This window comes from Amblyomma maculatum, chromosome 1, assembly GCF_055883805.1.
Source record: "Amblyomma maculatum isolate TAMU_Amacu chromosome 1, ASM5588380v1, whole genome shotgun sequence".
NCBI lineage: Eukaryota > Metazoa > Arthropoda > Arachnida > Ixodida > Ixodidae > Amblyomma > Amblyomma maculatum.
Window position 1 is genome coordinate 431,815,012 of NC_139344.1, and position 19,182 is coordinate 431,834,193.

The following is a 19,182-nucleotide window of genomic DNA, read 5'->3' on the forward strand; positions in this document are numbered from 1 at the left end:
TGTTGAGCTGAGCGTTCTTTTGTAGTGCCACGACCGTTGCAATGCGGTGAAGACAAGTGATGGTTCTCATAGACTCTCTACCTTCTGCTTCTAGACGATCCCATTGAGCTCTTGTCAAGTGCTGAAACTGTGCTTGATAAATGAGGCGTGGCTACAGAACCATGTGTGAATAAATGCCGTGAGACGTGGGATCGAGCGCCACCGGATATAGGAGCAATACGTCTTATTATGCTCAAGGTCTGCATCGCCTGCTTTTCATGAGAAAGCCACGCGGTTTTCGTTTCCGACTGATCAATTGGTAATCCCAAAATGTTCAATGTCTCACTTTCGTGAAGGGCATTTCCAGATAGTTGGAGACGGATCGACGTCGGCGCGAGTTCACGGCGACCCCAGAGGTTGGCGACTGACTTGAACATCCTTGCTCATGGAAAGCTCTAGGCACACAGATTTAACATAGTTGGCAGAAATATCCAAGGCTGACTGCAAGGCTGCCGCTTGAGTAAGCATGACATGGTGCGTACTCCACACCGTAATATCATCAGCATTAATAAAAAGTTGACCTCAGAGACATTATGTAAGCGCCGTGGAAGGGGATTGAAGGCAAAGTTAAACAGCGTTGGGGACAGTACCGAGCCCTGGGGTACACCGCGAACAGGGACAAATGATCTGATGGAATCGCCATTAAGCCGAATTGCAAATCTTCTGTTTTCTAGGATGAATTTTACGAAACTGCCTACACTAAGAGGGAAATGCAGCGTGTCAATACAATTCAAAATGTCGTATGGCTAATGTTATCATACGCCTTTTCGACATCCTTGGCGAGAATTTGGTTGTTCCTAACGATTCCTTGCGTCCCCTCCTACCACTTCTTATTTGTCCTCCTGCGTATACCAACTTCTGTGTACACCGACCGTATTTCTAAATGCACAACCAAGACGACTGAATCAATCAGTTACACAACTGTAATAAGATTTTTGCTTTCGATGAAGCATTACTTGCAGCTAAAGGTGGAGTTAAGGCTGTACGCATTATTTAGATTATGAGCAGTATTAACACTGATGAACGCATTAATGTTTAGTCAAGTACTTGAATAAATATTTCTGTTCAGACGTTAAATATTCGTATAGAACATTATTTATTGCAGATATTGTGAGGGCGCGAAATAGGTCGCACACAATCCGATATTGATCTAGGTTTTCTGGTTCCATACTTCTTTCGCCATTACTACAATATGGAGGTAGAAGACAAAAACAGGACAGAAGCGAACTGGCCACCTCAACCAAACTTTCTTGAGTAAGAATGTGCAGATACAGACCAGACAAAAAAAAATGAAAACGCCAGCCAATGCAGATGCAAAAAAATGCATCCATTTAGCTTGCCTAACAGTCTTACGTCGTTTGGAGCAGAGGATAGGAATTATGGCGCACCCTCAACTTTTCCTTTCAATAAAATAATTTGTTTTTGCTGAGGTCCCTTACAAGAAAACTAATTCGGAAACCAAAAAAGAAACTGTTTGGAAAATGTCAAATGGTCAAATGGTCAAATTTCGAATTTGTGGCGTATGTCCGTTCAGCAACACAATATCAACGGCTGCCGGTGCCGTTATACCTGTATCCTTAATAATTACGGTATTAAGTAAACTTTGTCAAAATGCCCGGAGACAAAAAGGCTACAGAAAATTTCCTTTTGTCACAAAAGCGTTTCCCTGGGGTTTTCGCCAGTAAATATGTTAGGGCTGCCGCAATGTCTATAGAAACATCAGAACTTACCGTAGTTACAAAGGAGAAGTCTAACCAAGTACACATTACATACACGTACGACAGAATAACCACAGAAGATGCAGTTCTGTTGTTCTGTAGAACTCCAAATTAGAAAAGTCGAGCTTTAAAGCAGAACTGTAGAATATTTTGTTGTAGGCCTGACACAACTATACATATTTCGGCTATGTAAACGCTAAATAAATGCTGACATCCCTTCTGAAAAAATTGTATGAGGCAATAACCTCGCATTGTCTCGCACAATTTCACTCAACTCACATAAGAAATCCCATACAAGTCGCATATAATTGCATAGGTCTCATAGTTTCTTGTACAATATGAAAATTATGTACGATATTTTATGGTAATGATGTGCACCGTATGAGAGTCTATGCGATTAGATGAGATTTTAAGAGGTTATTGCCCCGTGGAACTTTTGGTTTTTCAGTAGAGATGTCTTTTTGAAATTGCTGTTACGTATGTATGGAAAGCTAAGTCCATATTAGCTTCAAGCAAATGAAAATTCGTCCTGTAAAGCGTCGAAGCGCAAATCAATATGAATTACTGAAGATCGCTAGAGCATCGCGTAAGGTACGCAGCAAACTCTAGAAATCAACCCTCCCATCTAGACCTAAAGCAGGAGAGGGCCTGAAACACGGGAGAAAATTACCTGCCAGATGGTGCTGCTTTATATGTTACGCAAATACGAAGCAGCGAAGTGAGCAGTATATAGTAAGAGAAATCGTGAATGTTTAATAGCTGGTTGAAAAAGCGTACACAGTAAGAACCTCTCTCTCGGAGACGCATGAGCAAGGAAAAATAGTTTAGTGGAGAGTTGCAGTTTGTTAAACATCGTGGGGTGTTCGGCGCCTACATAAGACAAGGTATTTCTTTTAGACACCTGTGCCTCTCGGTTTATCACTGTTTTCCCTGTCCTAACTACCAGTCTTTCTCACTGCGCGTTGTATAACGTCGCCTTTATCTCATCTGAGTGTGTCTCACTAGATGCTTCATGTACAGCCTCCTCCTTTCAAATAAAAGCTTAATGCGCCAGTAAAATATTCATCTAAAGATGGCGCGATATTGCCGTTCAGAGGTAAACGAAGCAGATTGTTAAATAATTCTTCTGCATGCGTATCCGTACATCGGAAGCTGAACCGGCGCTCTATGTTTTGGAGGGTTATTCCACAAGTGGTGTTTGTCTTGACATACCTGCGCTGCCTATGCTCGCTATGATGTGCAGGTGGAAAGAAATATACGAAAAACGCATAGTGAGATTCTCTTTGTTTTTACGGTTCTGTTAGACATATAACTGCGGTCGGATAAGCAGCTGTTCAGTTCGCACAAGTTGAACCTGGAAACGGTCTGCACCGCTTGCGCTATGCTTAGAGCCGCAGGCCTGCTGACGTTCGTAGCCGTGTTTCTGGCGCAGGGTACTGCAAGCCAGAATTGTACAGAGGAAAGGACTGATGCTTTCGAGGTATTCATTTGGTTTTCAATGCTCTGTTTTGTGGTAAACATGTTCCTTAGGAGTTTAGAAAATGCGAATGTTTGACGCAAAGTTTAGGAAGCAGACTTCACTTCGCAAAGGGTCTGTTATCAGGAGCAAAGACGGAACTAAAAGCAATCCACTGGTCAAAACGCGGTCAAGACTTGTGAAAAGAGGATTCCTTCTTGCATAATGCAGTGTCCTTTCATACGGCGTAGCCATCTTTTTTTTTTTTTTTTATACTGGGTCCTAAGACGGAGTATAGTATGTTTGTTGGACTTGTGGGACTACAATATCTAATTAAAGTTTGAAATTCGTTTCTCTAAAATGTGCACATTTGAAGTGCATTCTCATATAAATGTGCACATTTGAAGTGCATTCTCATATAAATGTGCACATTTGAAGTGCATTCTCATATAGTGACCAAAATATGTATATTATTTTTAAATCCTTACTTCGCTTTGTGCTACAAGTTTACCCATATACTAGATCGCTAGTGCGCAGAGATCTCGAGAAAGAACTCGCTCCCTTTAGAAAATTTTATGGTAGAACTTATTTCGGTATTTTGATGCGAATTGAACACTTTTAGTGTCTCTCTTTTGGCGCTCTCTTTGGCGTTTTAGCTAAATGCTATATCATTCTTCCAAGCATCCGTGTTCGCAGCGGGCGCCTCTCGTTAATATAACTACTGATCTGCATATAAAATACCCTGGGTTAATTCCTTTGTCACCAGTTAGGGAAGGCATCAGCGGAAAATTGTGAACCAGTTAATAATTCACTAAAAGTTTTACAGAGATTAGGGATGAATTGAAGACGACCTGTATCAATAGGTTATCGCAATTCATACAAAAAGGATTACTCTAAAAACGAAAAACTTGTACACAAACAGAAACAGTGACTAAGTTAAATGCATGCTTAGATACCACAGCAAGTTGTCAAACTTAAGCCGCTGCTATATGAATAGATTTTTTCTACGCCGATTTCTGGGGATATGTTATACCTCCATTTTCTTCAGTATAGTAGTCGTGAAGTTTATTTTGGCCAACCTTTCGTATATAAGATAATAACAGAAAGATAGAAGGTTTCCTTTTTGTGTCCAACTTTTCGGCAAATTATGTTTCCGCTGTAGTCGAGGAAACAAAATGACTTAACAAAATCACTGATCTCCTTTTTATTAGGAAGAAACATTCGATGGCGTTGCCTTGGTTTTCCCATATATGGTGCTGCTCTTCTTTGAAACAAGTTTTAAGCAATCTAGATTACGAAACCTTCTGTGAGGCGTGCGTTCAGCGTCTCGTCTCTGTTGTGCAGGCGAAACGGCACACCTTCAGCCTCCTTTTTTCTGAAAATTCCAGTTACGTAGCAGAAAACGTGATTGGGGGGGGGGGGGGGGGGGGTCATTGTGGCTACGTTAGCAGCTTCAACAATCATTTCGAAATTGTACCAGTAGCTATGTCCGCGCTTAATATTCTAAAATCAACTAGCACGCTTCCTGAACTGGGTCTTTATTTATCGCGTGTGGCACAATTTACTTATGGTAAGGGCACAAATTACCCTGCAGTTCTTTTACTTAAACACGCTCTCAACATTTGCTCAGTGCTATTGGATACCGTGCAGTGCTTAGGAATTCTGTACAGAGGGGCCACTTCGTCCTGGGGTAAAATGTCTCGTCTGTTTTTGTTTGTGGTGACAATAATATACAACTTCTCAACAATATTCGCATCTCTGTCCTCGTCGTTGTTTGTATCTCGCCCTGTTCACACCTCCACGGTGGTCGTGCAGAGGTTAGGCTACTTCACTACTGTGCCCAAGGATGCGCAATCGAATCCAGGCCGCTGTAGCAGGTTTTTGATGAAGGTTTAAAGCAGGGCTCTCGTGTGCTGTGCAATATGCGTGTACTTTAAAGAACCTCAAGTTATCCATATTTCCGGAGTCAATCATTGCTTTGTCTTTCATATTCTTAGTCGCTCAGGGACGTTAAACTTCGAGCAAACCAAGCCATACTAAACCGTTCGAGCACAGCTCGAATATGGTACACGATAAGAATACGGTATACAATATTTTTTCTGTAATCTTTGTAGGCTATAAATGCTCACCCGTTCTTTAATCTATGTGTCTGCTTAGCCTGGCCCTCAGAATGTGAAAATTACCAATATTTTGCGACCAACAAAGAAAACTTCTCCAACTAGGTTATGCTTCTTTTTCTTTTTTTCTCGCCGATAAGCGACTCTTAATCGCCTTGTTCTCCACTTAACCTAGTGCGCTACATAGCAAAAAATGAAAGAACAGGTTCAAACGCACGTTGTGGCGAAACAGCTTATACAGCAGGCACTCAAAGCGCTCACGCATCGGTATTGGCGGCATTCATTGCTGTGATAATTTGTTTCCCAAAGAGCAGTTAAGGAAACTTATAAAATATTTTGACACCCTTTACTAGTGCTGCACAATCAAGCGAGCATAGAGGTGTTCATTTTTGGCAGAGAAAACGTCAGGATTAGGAGCATTCCGATATCAGTATTGGAGGTATCGCAAAAAGACTGGAATGTGCATGCCCTGCATGTTACAGATTTCTTGACAAATTTGGCACTTTGTACACAGTTGAGTACAAATGTGACATACCTTGACAGTCCATGCTTTTCATTGGAACAACCACTGTGTTTTTTTAGGCTGCAGAAAATGCCTGAATGGTAACTATTTGCGCTTATTTATAAATCAAGAGCGAAATAAAGGAAGGGGAAGACAAGGCTCACTGGTGTCTTAAGTGATGTTGGCCCATTTTCTAGAGCCGTATATAGGTCAACATCAGAAGGATGCGATCAACAAACTCATGCGCTGTCCAGGTATTACAACATACACTCCCATATCCGTTTTAGCACTCGTAGACGAATAGATGACATATCATGAGCAACTGCTGTTAATTGGCTCGTTGGCTACGTACTTGCAAACGAGAAAAAGCGAGCAGAGAAAGCAAGCTCTCGTCCTCGGCCCTCGCCTCGTGCTTGAGTTCAGCTTACAGTCTAATAATTATCGCTCGAATGAGATATCGTCTGATGTTAACACTCAGCATGTTGCCCTCTTTCTCTTAGCTATCAATTGCTTGGTAATAAATTATCAGCGTTGAACTTGGAAGATACACTTTATTATTATTATTTATGTATTATATTAATATACTCTCAGTCTCTCTCGAGACTGCCACCGGAGTGGGCAGGATGTAGCAGGAATTGAATACGACAGGACTGCAGAACAAATAAAAAACACAGATTTTTCATCCCACTTATAAAGCAAAATAACAGGCATGACTATGCTGGAATCATCTAGAAAACTTCATTTGCGCATCACTCGCAGGCAAAAAAAAAAACAGTATACACTGTTGGCGCAACTGTGCTCTTCAAGGGTGAATTTGTGCGTATGTCTTGTTCCTCTGAAATGTGCGAAAGCTACATGTCTTTGTTAAACGCTTCATAGATTATCAAGTAAAAAACCAGTCTGAAAGGTACCTCGGCTTGCTAGTATGGCTATAGGTCTGTTCCGATAAGTAATTTTATGGATGTGTCTGTGCACTAGTACATAGTATAAATAAAACGAACCACACTTAGTCGCACTGACTCGAGCCTAAATGCGCCATTTTGTGCGTACGGAAACCTGTGCAAGAATTTCGAATTCCCTCAACTTGGTTTGGGAGCAGAATGAAATGCACGTCGTTAAAATTTGGAGTCAAAATTTACTTGTTCTTTTTCTGGCGATGTTCACGCCTGGTAGTCACGATTATTGCCCAATACATTCCTTAATTTTAAAGTGGTTACATTCCTGCAGAAAAACGGATCACCGCTATGAATGCTCAGGCAACCCTATTCGAAAGCTGCTATTGATGCAAATATTTCACCTGCGCGATCCCCGAGTGACGTCGAGCCTTGAACTTCACTGTTTAGTCTTACCAAGGCACTCATCAAGATGGCAGAGCTGCCTTCGCCAGAGTCACTTGGTGTCCTAACGATAAACTTCCGGTTTACTTTGTCTACAGCTCCCAATTAAATGTGCAGTTACAAATTGTGCGAACTAACGCTGCACATGCTGTCGTATTAATGTCACAGCTACTTTAAAGCAATTGAATGCACATTGTAAATGATCTCGTACTTAAACTCAAGCGTAGTATCTGACTAATAAGCCGAAACCTGGCACTATGCATACTATTAACTAGGTTTACCTATTTATTAACAGGGCCTATATGTTATTATCAAATGGCCACGATTAACTTTCTTTGAAACTGCAAATCATGTTTTATACTTTTCTTTTCTTTACTTGCTAAACTGAACAATATCTGCAGGCGCAGTTCACATCAATGTTTCTGAATCCAACGGCACATCTTGCAGGTCATACACAATCTACCACACACAGCTGCAGTGTACTCTTCGGTTCAGGATCCATCGCTCCTCTGTGCGACAGCTGACCTGCTATACTTCAGCAGGCAGGAAGGGAAGCTCGGCTACTTGATTCATTTGAAAGGGCTAGATGGAACGACAAAGTAAGTTTTCAGCGCACTGTTTTGAATGGAGTGAATATTTTGGTAAAAAAAAATATTACGGTTACCATTTCAATACGGTTTTCTGTGAATCATAATTGAAGCCGTATTTTTCTTTTGTGAAATTTTCTTAATGTTTCAGCCGAACAAAATAACCTTCATACCACTGTTGCAATGGGCCGACAAATCTACTACGATTTACCATATTCGGAGGAAAATGTTCCTTATAGACTCCAACAAAGAAAGCTATCGTCCTGATAAAAATGTGCAACCTTTGTAAAAAGTGAAGAATTTGCTGAATCTGCTGCTAAGAAGCGATGCTGTGTTCTCGGAAGTCTTTATTTTTGCGAACAGGCCGAGACTACATCTATCCTACAGAAAACTGGAGGCCTAGCGAAGGATTGTTAGTCGGAAAGTGCGTTTGGCACAAGAACGAATCAGGTGGGCCGTGAACCTAGCTATTGCACAAGCTAAGTTGTGGTTTGTTGCTAATTTAGTACTGCTCGTGGCGAGACTCAGTTGTTTTGGCGTTAGCGTGTTAACCCCAATGCCAAAGGTTTGAATAGCAGCGTCGGAATTCGGGTTTAAACAATAATGATAAGCAAACTGTAGGAATATTGCGTTTACATGGTGCCTGCATTAAAACTCACAATTGGTCTAACTTATTGCTGAGCTCTCCGCTACGGTATCCCTCATATCACTATGCCGCTTCTCGCCGATGACCTTTCCTTCCTTGTTGCCGCATATCCCCCTCCCTCCGTCCCATATTTTATGCCTCACCATCAAGTTTCACAGTGATTGCCTCGCGCGGTCCAGAACAAAAGTTTGTGGTGACATTGCGATTTTAGCGGGTTATTACGAGTATATTTGCCTCACTTCCTCGTACCCTCAGTTGTCGCGACAGCTTTCGTCCTCTTAGATTTTAAAAACAGGACAAACGTAAATCGCACGTCATCGTTACATACTTCTTCCTAAAAGGCAGCAGCGATATTTCTAGAGATCACTGAACAAACCAGCATTTTTTTTTTTTCTGCGCCTTACATCCTACCGTATTTGCTCGCTAGCCTTCGTGATTATTTCGAACCAGTTTTTGCTCACTAGATGTATTTTCTTGCAAGTTTGTGTACAATTTATCTACGTCGTATGCATGATTCTCCTAATTAGAATATAATAGGCATTTTAGGTTCATTTATTGCATGTATCTTTCAAGAATACCAATTTTTTATAGGAAGAGGCGCGTTATGCGCGATTCAACAGATGTGCAATAATGTGGCCAACTCGTTGCGTTTTTTCAATGCAAAAAGGTTAAAGGTTCCTTAACAGGAACGCAAAATCATTGGTCAGGAAGTGCCACGTGATCTCATAATGTCATACACCCCGGCAAACAATCAGTTGTCACACAACCTGGCAATCAATGAACTCTCGACTGAATAAAGTTGCTGAATTTGCAAATACGTTTGCAAATGGTACTTCACAGGTGACATGACCGAGCGCTAATTCGTCACCAAGCATGTGACCCCACCAAACTACATGACATGGCCTAGTCGGCACGTGCTCGTATAGTGGCAGTTATACCCCTCCTACACGTCAAATTAAATGTCATTTCCATAGAGTGGCAGTTATACCCCTCCCACACGTCAAATTTAATGTCATTTTCATCGAATGACGTTTGTTCAAAAGGACATTTGTTTGCTGCCACACGATAAATATAATGACATTCGATGCAAACGACGTTAGGTATCGAGTAAGTTTGAGGAACTCATTCGAATGCGGTCAACGAGGTCTTGTGTTCTCTCGACACCAGAGTCTCGGTGAGAATATACACCCAAAATAAGCTGTAAAAGTAGCGCGGGTATTATAATACTACTGTTCATCTGCAATTTTGTAGCTAGTCATTAAATTATGTGGCTGCTTTTGTTTCTCTGTCTCTCTTTCTCCAACATCTTTCGCGTTTCCCAGCAGCCTTTCGCGCTCTAGTCCTAGAAAATTTAAACAAGTGTAAGGCCCATGCGTCTCACCCCTCACCCCCTTCCTCCGCACACAGATGCAGACACACACACGCACGCACACACTGTCGAGTAAGTAGAAAGCACACGCTGGGCCTTACACTTAGATCTTTAAATTTTGACGCGCTAGCGTGCGAAAGGAACATGCTAAACGCGAATATGTTGAAAAACATGAGATGCCGATTAGGCTACTGTGCACGTGAAGATGGAGATAAACGGGAAAAGCGGAAAGAAAGCTTAAGATGACTCAGGAAATCGGGGCATGAAGCTTGGACGACGCTGCGCGTACATATCCCTTACTGTCTAAATGGTAAAATCTAAATCAATAAATGGAGGTCATTTGCTTTATTTAAAAACAGTCAAGACAAAAGTTCTATCAACAACATCATGTGGTTAGAGCGTATCGTCCTAATGGGCTCTGGAGTATTTCTGTTCTAAAGAAAAAAAAAATATCCGCCGGCATGCATATCTAGGCAAATCTAGGCATATCTAGGCATTAAATATAGAATGAGGTGAAGAAGATGGTTTACACGGTAAGAAGAAGCACTGAACAAGGGTAAAAGAGAGACGCGTCAGTTCGCAGGTCGAGTCACTTCAACGAGATATAACTGAATTCGCGAGAAGAATGCCGACTAAGGAATTCTTCGCCGAAAACAAAAATAATTTACCGGAAGCCTCTAATCTACTCAGAGCCCCAAGAATTCCGAATATGAATTCCGTCTCAAAAGAAATTATTGAAAGAACAACGGTAACTAGAAGGCCAAAAAATCCTCTGTATAGCTTAGAGAGAAACTCTTGACAACCTAGTTTCTAGAGCTGACTTAGTTATCAAGCTTGCAAACAAAGGTGGTATCACAGGGATTCTGCAAGTTGAAAATTACAAAAAGAGGCATTTAGACAGCTTCACAACACTTGCCACCATGAAAAGTTAATTACCGATCCGAGAGAACAGTTCAATGAAGTCATCCGGAATAAAATAAGACATCTATTTGCCAAGGAACTAGTTAGCGAGATTGCCTATAAATTTCTTAAGCCATCAAACAAATAAGCAATTCGTTTTTACCTACTGCTTAAGATTCGCAAGGTTTTCACAGAAGCATTGTTTACTGCAGACATACCTGGAAGTCAAACTGTTTCTAACAATAATACGCCAACAGAAAACCTCTCAATATTCATAAATCACCACTTAGCAGACCTCCCGAACCAGCTTTCTTCGTTTGTGCAGGACACACAGCACATTCTCCGAATTATTGAGCGTATTAATAACACTACCAATCTTGCAGATGATTTCATACTTGTCCCACTTGACGTCGTGGCACTCTACACTGATATTCCTATCGATGAAGATATTGATGCCTTCTCTCAAGTATTAATCAACAGCCCCCATCCGCACGCCTGTTAGGTTTATCTCTCGCTCCTTGAACTAGTCCTACCTTTTAATTATTTAGAGTTCGATTCAACCTATTATTTGCAGATATTAGGAACCATCATGGGTACTCCATTCGCGCTTATTTGCACGAATATATCCATGGGAGGTTTAGAATCCAATATAGTAAATTAATTTCCGGAAAAGCCACTTATATACCTTCGCTATATTGACGATATTTTCATAAGTGCAGGGATCAGAATTACTCCAGTCGTTCTTCTAGCATCTTAATAATCATCGCACTAGCATAAATTCTTTTGTAAATTGTCGCAGTTAAAATTCGACATTCTTGACACCAAGGTGTCAATGGAAAATCAAAAACTTAAAACTTCTTTGTACAGAAAGCCAACGGATAAGCAACATTACATAGATTTCACGAGTCAGCAACCGATTTATTGTAACCGAGACATTTCCAAACATTTTCTCTTTTTTTTTTTGGAAGTTGTGGTTCACTGTGCAGTTATATTTTGTTTGTTTTGTCGTTCTTTCCCCTTTTCAGAAATTTTAAGGATTGTTCCCCTTGGATATATTATCACGGCCGTTTGCAAAACCGGCCGCTTTGTAAGACGGCATATCTGCACCAAACCTGTTTAAGCAGTTACTAAAAAGTACCCGGTATTGTATGTTTTCTTGGTACTGACGCTTTTATTTATTTTGCAGTACAGGATCGTTGGTTCCAGTCTGAGAAATACGTACTCAAGAACCATTTTTTTTTCACTCCATGACTTACTTTCTTCTCGTCCAATCTTTTCCTCCCACTTCTTTTACCTACTTTCTTCTCACTGACTTTACCCCTTCCTAGCTTTTCTTCTTCGGAAGCAAAAGCTATTTAAACTCCTGCCAGTGATGATCTCTTTGTCCAAACGAAGTCACGTCCACTTGTCGAAACGTTGGCTCGACCTGCGAACTTAGGCGTCTCCCCTTTACCCTTGTTCAGTGCTCCTTCATACCGTCAAACTTTGCATGCAACACATTGCTTACACCTGCGAAGTAAACATGTGCCATGGGTATATATCACTTACAGTCCTTTATTAAAAAGATATTTTTGAGTGATTTTGCTTGCTTTTTGTATCGTGGGAAGGCTGATTGCATTAACATTGAATGAATGCATAGTGCTGTATAAAAAAAGTACTTAGCGCCGACGTTTAAGGACGTCCTTTTTGTTGCCTTGTGGCCTGCCCCCGCGAAAGTCCCTCCACATGGCACCACCCTATATGCCTCCGCAGGTTGTCGCACTCACGAACCGTTCAGACAGATAATTGAAAAGCATCGCAGTGCTCTCGGAAATGTCTCGTCTCGTACAGATTAACCGCTTCAGTTAGCAGACAGCTACTGCCCCGCTCGGCATCAATCTTGCAGATCGATGTTTTCCCTATAAGAACGAAGTGTTTGCAACGGGAAGGCAGCTAGGTCCATGATGCCGCTGTAAATATTTGTCTTCATTATTAATTCTCTAAAAGGTTGCCCAGCTGTAAAGTATCGCGATGACATCGTCGTTTATGTGGATTCGTCAATTCCAATAAGATAGCTTACCTCACCACCCAGAGTAATTGTCTACCAAACTGCGGTGAGCCAACAGCCGACAATCATATTCGCAACGTTTTTCTTTTTATGATCGCCTCAATGCAATTCCAAACATGACGCCCAACGTCTGCCATCTATGGCAATGGCAGTACAATATTTACGTCATGAAATGTCATTTTGACATCATTGTATAATGTATATGCATTTCATATTTTCCACTGCAAAGTGAAAGCCAGTCAGATTTCAAGAAGCACCGCTTGACAACAAGCTGCACATTTCGCCCCATTCGTAATACAAGCACACAAGTGTTTTTCTCTCTACCGTTTATACCTTCTTTTACCTCCCCAAAAATTACTTATATTTGCCATTCTGGCAGCACGAATATCTCTGCTAAACAGATCTTGGCAAGGCCATCTCATTTAACGTCACCGCAAAATGGCATTTCGACAGCTAAAAGTTACGCATCATAAATTTGAAACAAGTGACTATTCTTTGAACGTTTCAGAAAAAAAATATTATGCCGAACAGTGGTCATGCTTGTCTAAAATAGGGCCCTTGCCTCATCGCTCACGCCCACACCAAAACGCGTAACGTATTCTGTGCCACGGTGATTTTTTGCCGCGGAAAGAATGTATCTATTAGGAAGCACTGATCCACGGAGGAATTATATGGAATCATGAGCTCCGAAAACAGCTTTGCCTCTTACTGACGTTTGCAGTTAAAAGGCTCCGCGAAAAAGGCTCGCTTATTCAGAATCCCACCTTCATGCGACGATTTTGTCGCTTGAGCGTGTACACCAACCGTTAATAGACTTGTGTGACAACTGTATGGGCAAAGAAAATGATGGCTATAATAGAAGCACTCTAAAAACGCAGACGTTTCTAGTGCAAAGGATCCATTCACGCCTTTGTCAGCGGCTGTGTAAATCAAATTTTCTATCAAACTTCACTAAAATGCCTTTCTGCACTACTCAAAATAAGTGATAAATTGGCTGCTTTGACGGATGTCATCCTTGCCGTAAATAAAAAAAAAACAATCGACTAAGCCGGCAACACAGCTGCCGTAATCACTCAAATTTTGCAGCAGGTCATGAGATGAAAAGCTTGCAGCTATCGAACAGGGATGTTGACCTCTTTCGCCTCTTTCCACCCTCCGGCAGTAGCAATGCTGACATCCGCCATACCGGCGGATGTTTCTACACATGCTAACGGGAATGTAACTCTTCACTGCAGCGGATTGCGAAATCACAACTGCTCAGCTGCTGCTAAGACCGTGCCTATATCTGCCTTTGTATACTGATGCCAAGATACAAAGGCAGATATAGGCACGGTGGCTAAGGATAGTTATAACGAGAGATAAAGAAACCGTTTGCTCTTAAAAGGATTTGAGGCCTAAGCCAAGAAATTCACGAATCTCCCATTTCAGCTAGGCTTAGACTCAAACAATAATTCGTTCTTACCTATGGCAGCGTTTCAAAGAGTTACGTCTACAGAAGCGTAACTAATCTCACTTTACATGCGCACACCAGTGCATTCTCAGTAGCTCTTTGGCCAAATAAAGCTACGCTCATGAAATGCGATCTCTGTTCGCTTCTGCTATAACGACATAAGGTCTAGAGCGATGCTGGATTGGCATTCGTGCTTGATGTTTTTATCTGACTACAAGACACGCGCGCATGCACGATATGCTTTTTCCCTATTTGTTTTATGACTATAACCTATGGTTGACTGCGCGTCGATCGCGATAATTGTTTTTTTTTCTCATTTTCGCACATGTTTCGAAGTATCGTTGGGACGTCCAAAAGCTTTTGTGTACGGTTGGGAAAGTGAGTGGTCAGTCCGCCTTGTCTTTCGTAATTTATGCCCAGTGTGGACAGAACCTGCATACTGCTTTATAGCCGTTCATATTGCGAGATGGTGACCGCATTAATAATCTCACTTAGGGTGTTATGACCGCCGAAGCCTAAGACCCTCTCTGTCGCTGTGTAAATGAGAATCAACTGCTTGTTCAACGCAGTTTCTTAATAAGCCCTCCACATTCTCTATTTTAGCTTACTTTAAATGTAAGGAAGGGCACATAGGCTATGCAACTGACCAAGAAGGCGTGTAGTAGCGTTTACTAACGCTGCGGATGAGTCGCATTAATTTGTTCCGAGGCTCCTTGAAGCGTTTGAATTGCATCACAATCTAAGCCGTTTTCTTGTGATGTTAGACCCAGGGTTTTTGATGTTCGATACTCGATGAATGCAGACTCCGCGAATATTGTAGATACTCGGCAGAAACCATAGTGAGGGACTAGAAACTGGCGATACGTAATTACACTTGCGGGAGAATCGCCCGAGTAGCAGCACGTATTATGCATCATTGTCAGCCCTCACGGAGCACAGCTTGATCTGAACGCCTTGTCATGCCGTCCTTGCCGGTAATGAGGCGGCTCATACCTAGCTCGAGAAATATCCCCCCGAGCTGGGTCATGCAGCTCACCCAATGTAAATTTCGGAGAGGACGGGTTATTTTCTTATTTAGAAATCTTGTAGAATTACAGATTTGCCATATTCAGAATAACCCTGAAGACAAAAGACACTCCAAACGCCAGATATAAGCATAGCGTAAACTTCAAACTGATACCTATCCAAATACCCAATTATGTTGCCTATATTCGGAAGGCCCCTTCATGGATCACTGCCTTGTCGTGGCGGAGGGGCTTGCGAAACTCGATGAAGTCGTGAGCTCTGCTGTGTAGGGCCACCCAAGATAGACAGGTCACGGCAAAGAGTTCTGACAAAATGTGATTCACTGGAGAAGGTAATGGCAACCCACTCCAGTATTTCCTGCCAAGAAAACCCTATGGCCAGTCACAATACCATTATCGATATGGCGCCGGAAAATGAGCCCCCCAGGTTGGAAGGCGTCCCACATGTTACTCGGGATGAACAAAGGGCGATTCCTAGTAGCTCCAGGACGAATGAAGCGGCTGGGCTAAAGCCAAAAGGACGCTCAGTTGTGGATGTGTCGGGAAGCGACCGGAAAGTCCGATGTTGCAAGGAGATGTATCACATAGCAACATGGAATGTAAGATCTATGACGCGAGGTATACTGGATATCGTCAAGCTAGAAATGGACAGATTGAACATTGATATCTTAGGTATCAGCGAGCTCAAGTGGAGCGGAATGGGAGAATTTAACTCCGGCGACCATTATGTCTTTTATTGTGGGCACGAATCCAAGAGAAGGAATGGGTCGCTCTCATAGTAAACAGAAGAATGGGCAAAGCAGTGCTAGGGTGCAACCCCAAAAACGACCGAATGATTTCACTTCGGATCCATGGTCACCCTTTCAACATAACAGTTATCCAGGTCTATGCACCGACCACTACTGCTGAAGAAGCTGACGTTGAGAGATTTTATGCGAACATACAAGGCCTTTTAGACCGCACCCCATCATCAGACGTCGTTTTTCTCATAGGAGACTGGAATACTAAGGTAGGGAGTGAAGAAATATCCGGAATTATAGGCAAGTTCGGTCTTGCTGAGCCAAATGAAGCTGGGCAGAGGCTAGTAGAGTTTTATCAAGAAAACAACCTGACCATAGCGAATACTCATTTTCAATAGCACAGGAGGCGCCTGTACACATGGACTTCACCGGACGGTTTGTACAGGACTCAGATCGATTATATTATTTGCCGGCAGAGATGGAGAAGCGCTATACAAGCAGTAAAAACAAGGCCTGGGGCTGATTGTGGCACCGATCATCAGCTTCTTGTTGCCAAGATTAAGCTTCGATTGAGGAAAACGCAGAAAACTAGAAGGCCTTTCAGGTATAATCTGGATCAAGTTCCATTAGAATATGCTGTGGAAGTGAGGAATCGATTTCAAGAATTAGATCTAGAAGACAAAGAGCCCGAAGAGATATGGACTGATGTTCGTGATATAATACAAGAAGTTGCTACTAAGGTAGTTCCAAAGCAAAAGAAGTGCAAGAAAGCAATCTGGTTATCTGAAGAGGCTTTGAAAATAGCTGAGGAAAGGAGGATGACAAAAGTTATGGGGGAAAGAGAAAGATACAAAGTTGTCAATGCGGATTTTCAGAAAATAGGAAGGAGAGATAAGAATGCCTTCCTGAACATACAGTGCCAAGCAGTTGAGGACAACAGCCAATTAAGGAACACAAGAGCTCTGTATAAGACAATCAAAGATATCAAAGGAAGCTTCTGTGCTAAGCTGGGCGTGATAAAGGACAAACGAGGCAAGGACCTCACTGAAGCCGGAGAGATAAAGAAGAGGTGGCAGGAATACACAGAAGAACTGTACAAGAAGGACCCGAATGTGCAAACCCAACATAAGACGGTTGTGATCACTTATCTCGAGCCGGGCATCCTGAAGAGTGAAGTTGAATGGGCCTTAGCCAGCCTTGCTAAGAACAAAGCTAGCGGAATTGATGGAATTCCAGCTGAGTTGCTTCAAAACCTCAACCATGACGCTGTCAACATTCTGCATACATTATGTCAGAAGATTTGGACAGCCCTGCAGTGGCCACGGGATTGGACGAGGTCAGTTTACATCCCCATTCCAAAGAGAGGCAGTGCTAAAGATTGTTCCAACTACCGCACGATCGCGCTTATTTCGCATGCTAGCAAGGTGATGTTGAAAATCCTCCAAGGTAGGCTGCAGCAGTATGTGAATCGGGAGCTTCCGGACGTGCAAGCTGGGTTTCGCAAGGGCAGAGGAACTAGAGACCAAGTTGCGAACCTTCGCTGGATCATGGAAAAAGCAAGAGAGTTCCAGAAACCCATATATTTCTGTTTTATTGATTATTCGAAATCGTTTGACTGCGTAGATCACAGCAGATTGTGGCAAGCTCTCCAAGAGATGGGAGTTCCAATTCACCTCATCTGTCTCCTCAGGAACCTGTATGAAGGGCAAGAGGCCACAGTCAGAACAGGGCATGGTCTTACTGATTGTTTTCCGATTGAGAAAGGAGTGAGGCAAGGCTGCATACTGTCGCCCTGCCTATTTAACCTATATGCAGAGTGCATCAATAGGAAAGCCGGTCTGGACGAGTCTTCAGCTGGAGTGAAGATTGCTGGAAAATGTATCAACAACCTTAGATATGCGGATGATACCACTTTAATGGCAGAAAGTGAAGCGGAACTCAAGAGACTTCTGATGCGCGTACAAGAAGAGAGTGAGAAGTTTGGGCTTAAACTGACCATTAAAAAGACAAAGATCGTGGCTTCTTGCCCTATCAAGTCCTGGAGCATCAAGGAACAAGAAGTGGAAGCTGTGACAGATTTTCTCTTCTTGGGCTCCAAGATTACCTCGGAAGGAGACTGCAGCCCTTTAATTAGGAGACGCCTGCTTCTGGGAAAGAAAGCAATGGTTAGCCTTGACCGCCTAGAAAGAGCAGAGACATTAGTCTGCCAACCAAGATCCGTATAACTCGTGCTATGGTCTATCCAGTTGTGATGTATGGATGCGAGAGTTGGACTGTGAAAAAGGCTGACCGCCGAAGAATTGACGCGTTTGAATTGTGATGCTGGCGAAGACTCCTGAGCGTTCCTTGGACTGCAAGAAGATCAAATCAGTCAGTATTGTCGACCATAAACCCTGACTGCTCATTGGAGGGTCAAATTCTAAAGTTAAAGCTCAGCTACTTTGGTCATCTGATGAGAAGAGAGGAGTCGCTGGAGAAAGATTTGATGTTGGGAAAGGTTGAGGGTCGCCGGAGAAAGGGCAGGCAGCGAACGCGATGGTTAGATGGCATCCTCGAGGCACTGCAGATGAAGTTATGTGATGTTAGGAAGATAGTGAGAGACCGGAAAGCGTGGCGTGACATGGTCAATAGGGTCACGAAGAGTCGGACACGACTGAACGACTGAATTGAACTGATATTCGGAAGGACTGTATGCAGACAAATGCTCACAATACCTGCCTGCGAGCAACTTCATACGCGACTCTGATCACTTGGAGGCTGTACTGCTCACCCCCGACCCGGGGACACAGATAAAGCTCATCCAAGTGAGTTAAACCGCCGCCGTTGCCCTAGGGATAGCGCCCGTCGTTTAAGCGGGAGTTGGTCATTCGCGTCGCTTGTCTGTACCAGCTGGATGGTTTTCCCACTACCGTCACCACCACCACCACCCCCACCACCACCACGCATTTTCGCGCACTGCTTTTCTCGACGTTTTTTTTTGTTGGACTGGTGGTGGTGGTGGTGGTAGTGGGTATTTTATTTATATACAAAATAAAGGAAAAGATGTTTGCCAGCCCCGCTATCTGCTACATGATATATGAAGCACCTAAACTTCGGCGGAAATAAAGGGATAGCCAGGAAGAGGTAGAGGAAATCAAAGAAGTGAGCGATAGAAAGAAAGGACAGGGTATAGGTAAAAATAAAAACGAAATATATACACTGTAGAACAATATACAGAAGTTTGCCTGAGGCCCACCAGCAAATGTCTTA

General features: G+C 42.6%; 1 protein-coding gene across 1 annotated transcript in view; it reads left to right on the plus strand.

The window, feature by feature from the left end:
• The first annotated feature begins 3,112 nt into the window (after positions 1-3,112).
• LOC146209396 (uncharacterized) overlaps positions 3,113-19,182 on the plus strand; it is a 37,878-nt gene continuing 21,808 nt past the window's right edge. Inside the window, exons 1-2 of the mRNA XM_084580232.1 lie at positions 3,113-3,237; positions 7,617-7,768. Coding sequence (XP_084436358.1) covers positions 3,139-3,237; positions 7,617-7,768 — 251 coding nt within the window. The 5' untranslated portion in view covers positions 3,113-3,138. The remainder of the gene's footprint in view (positions 3,238-7,616; positions 7,769-19,182) is intronic.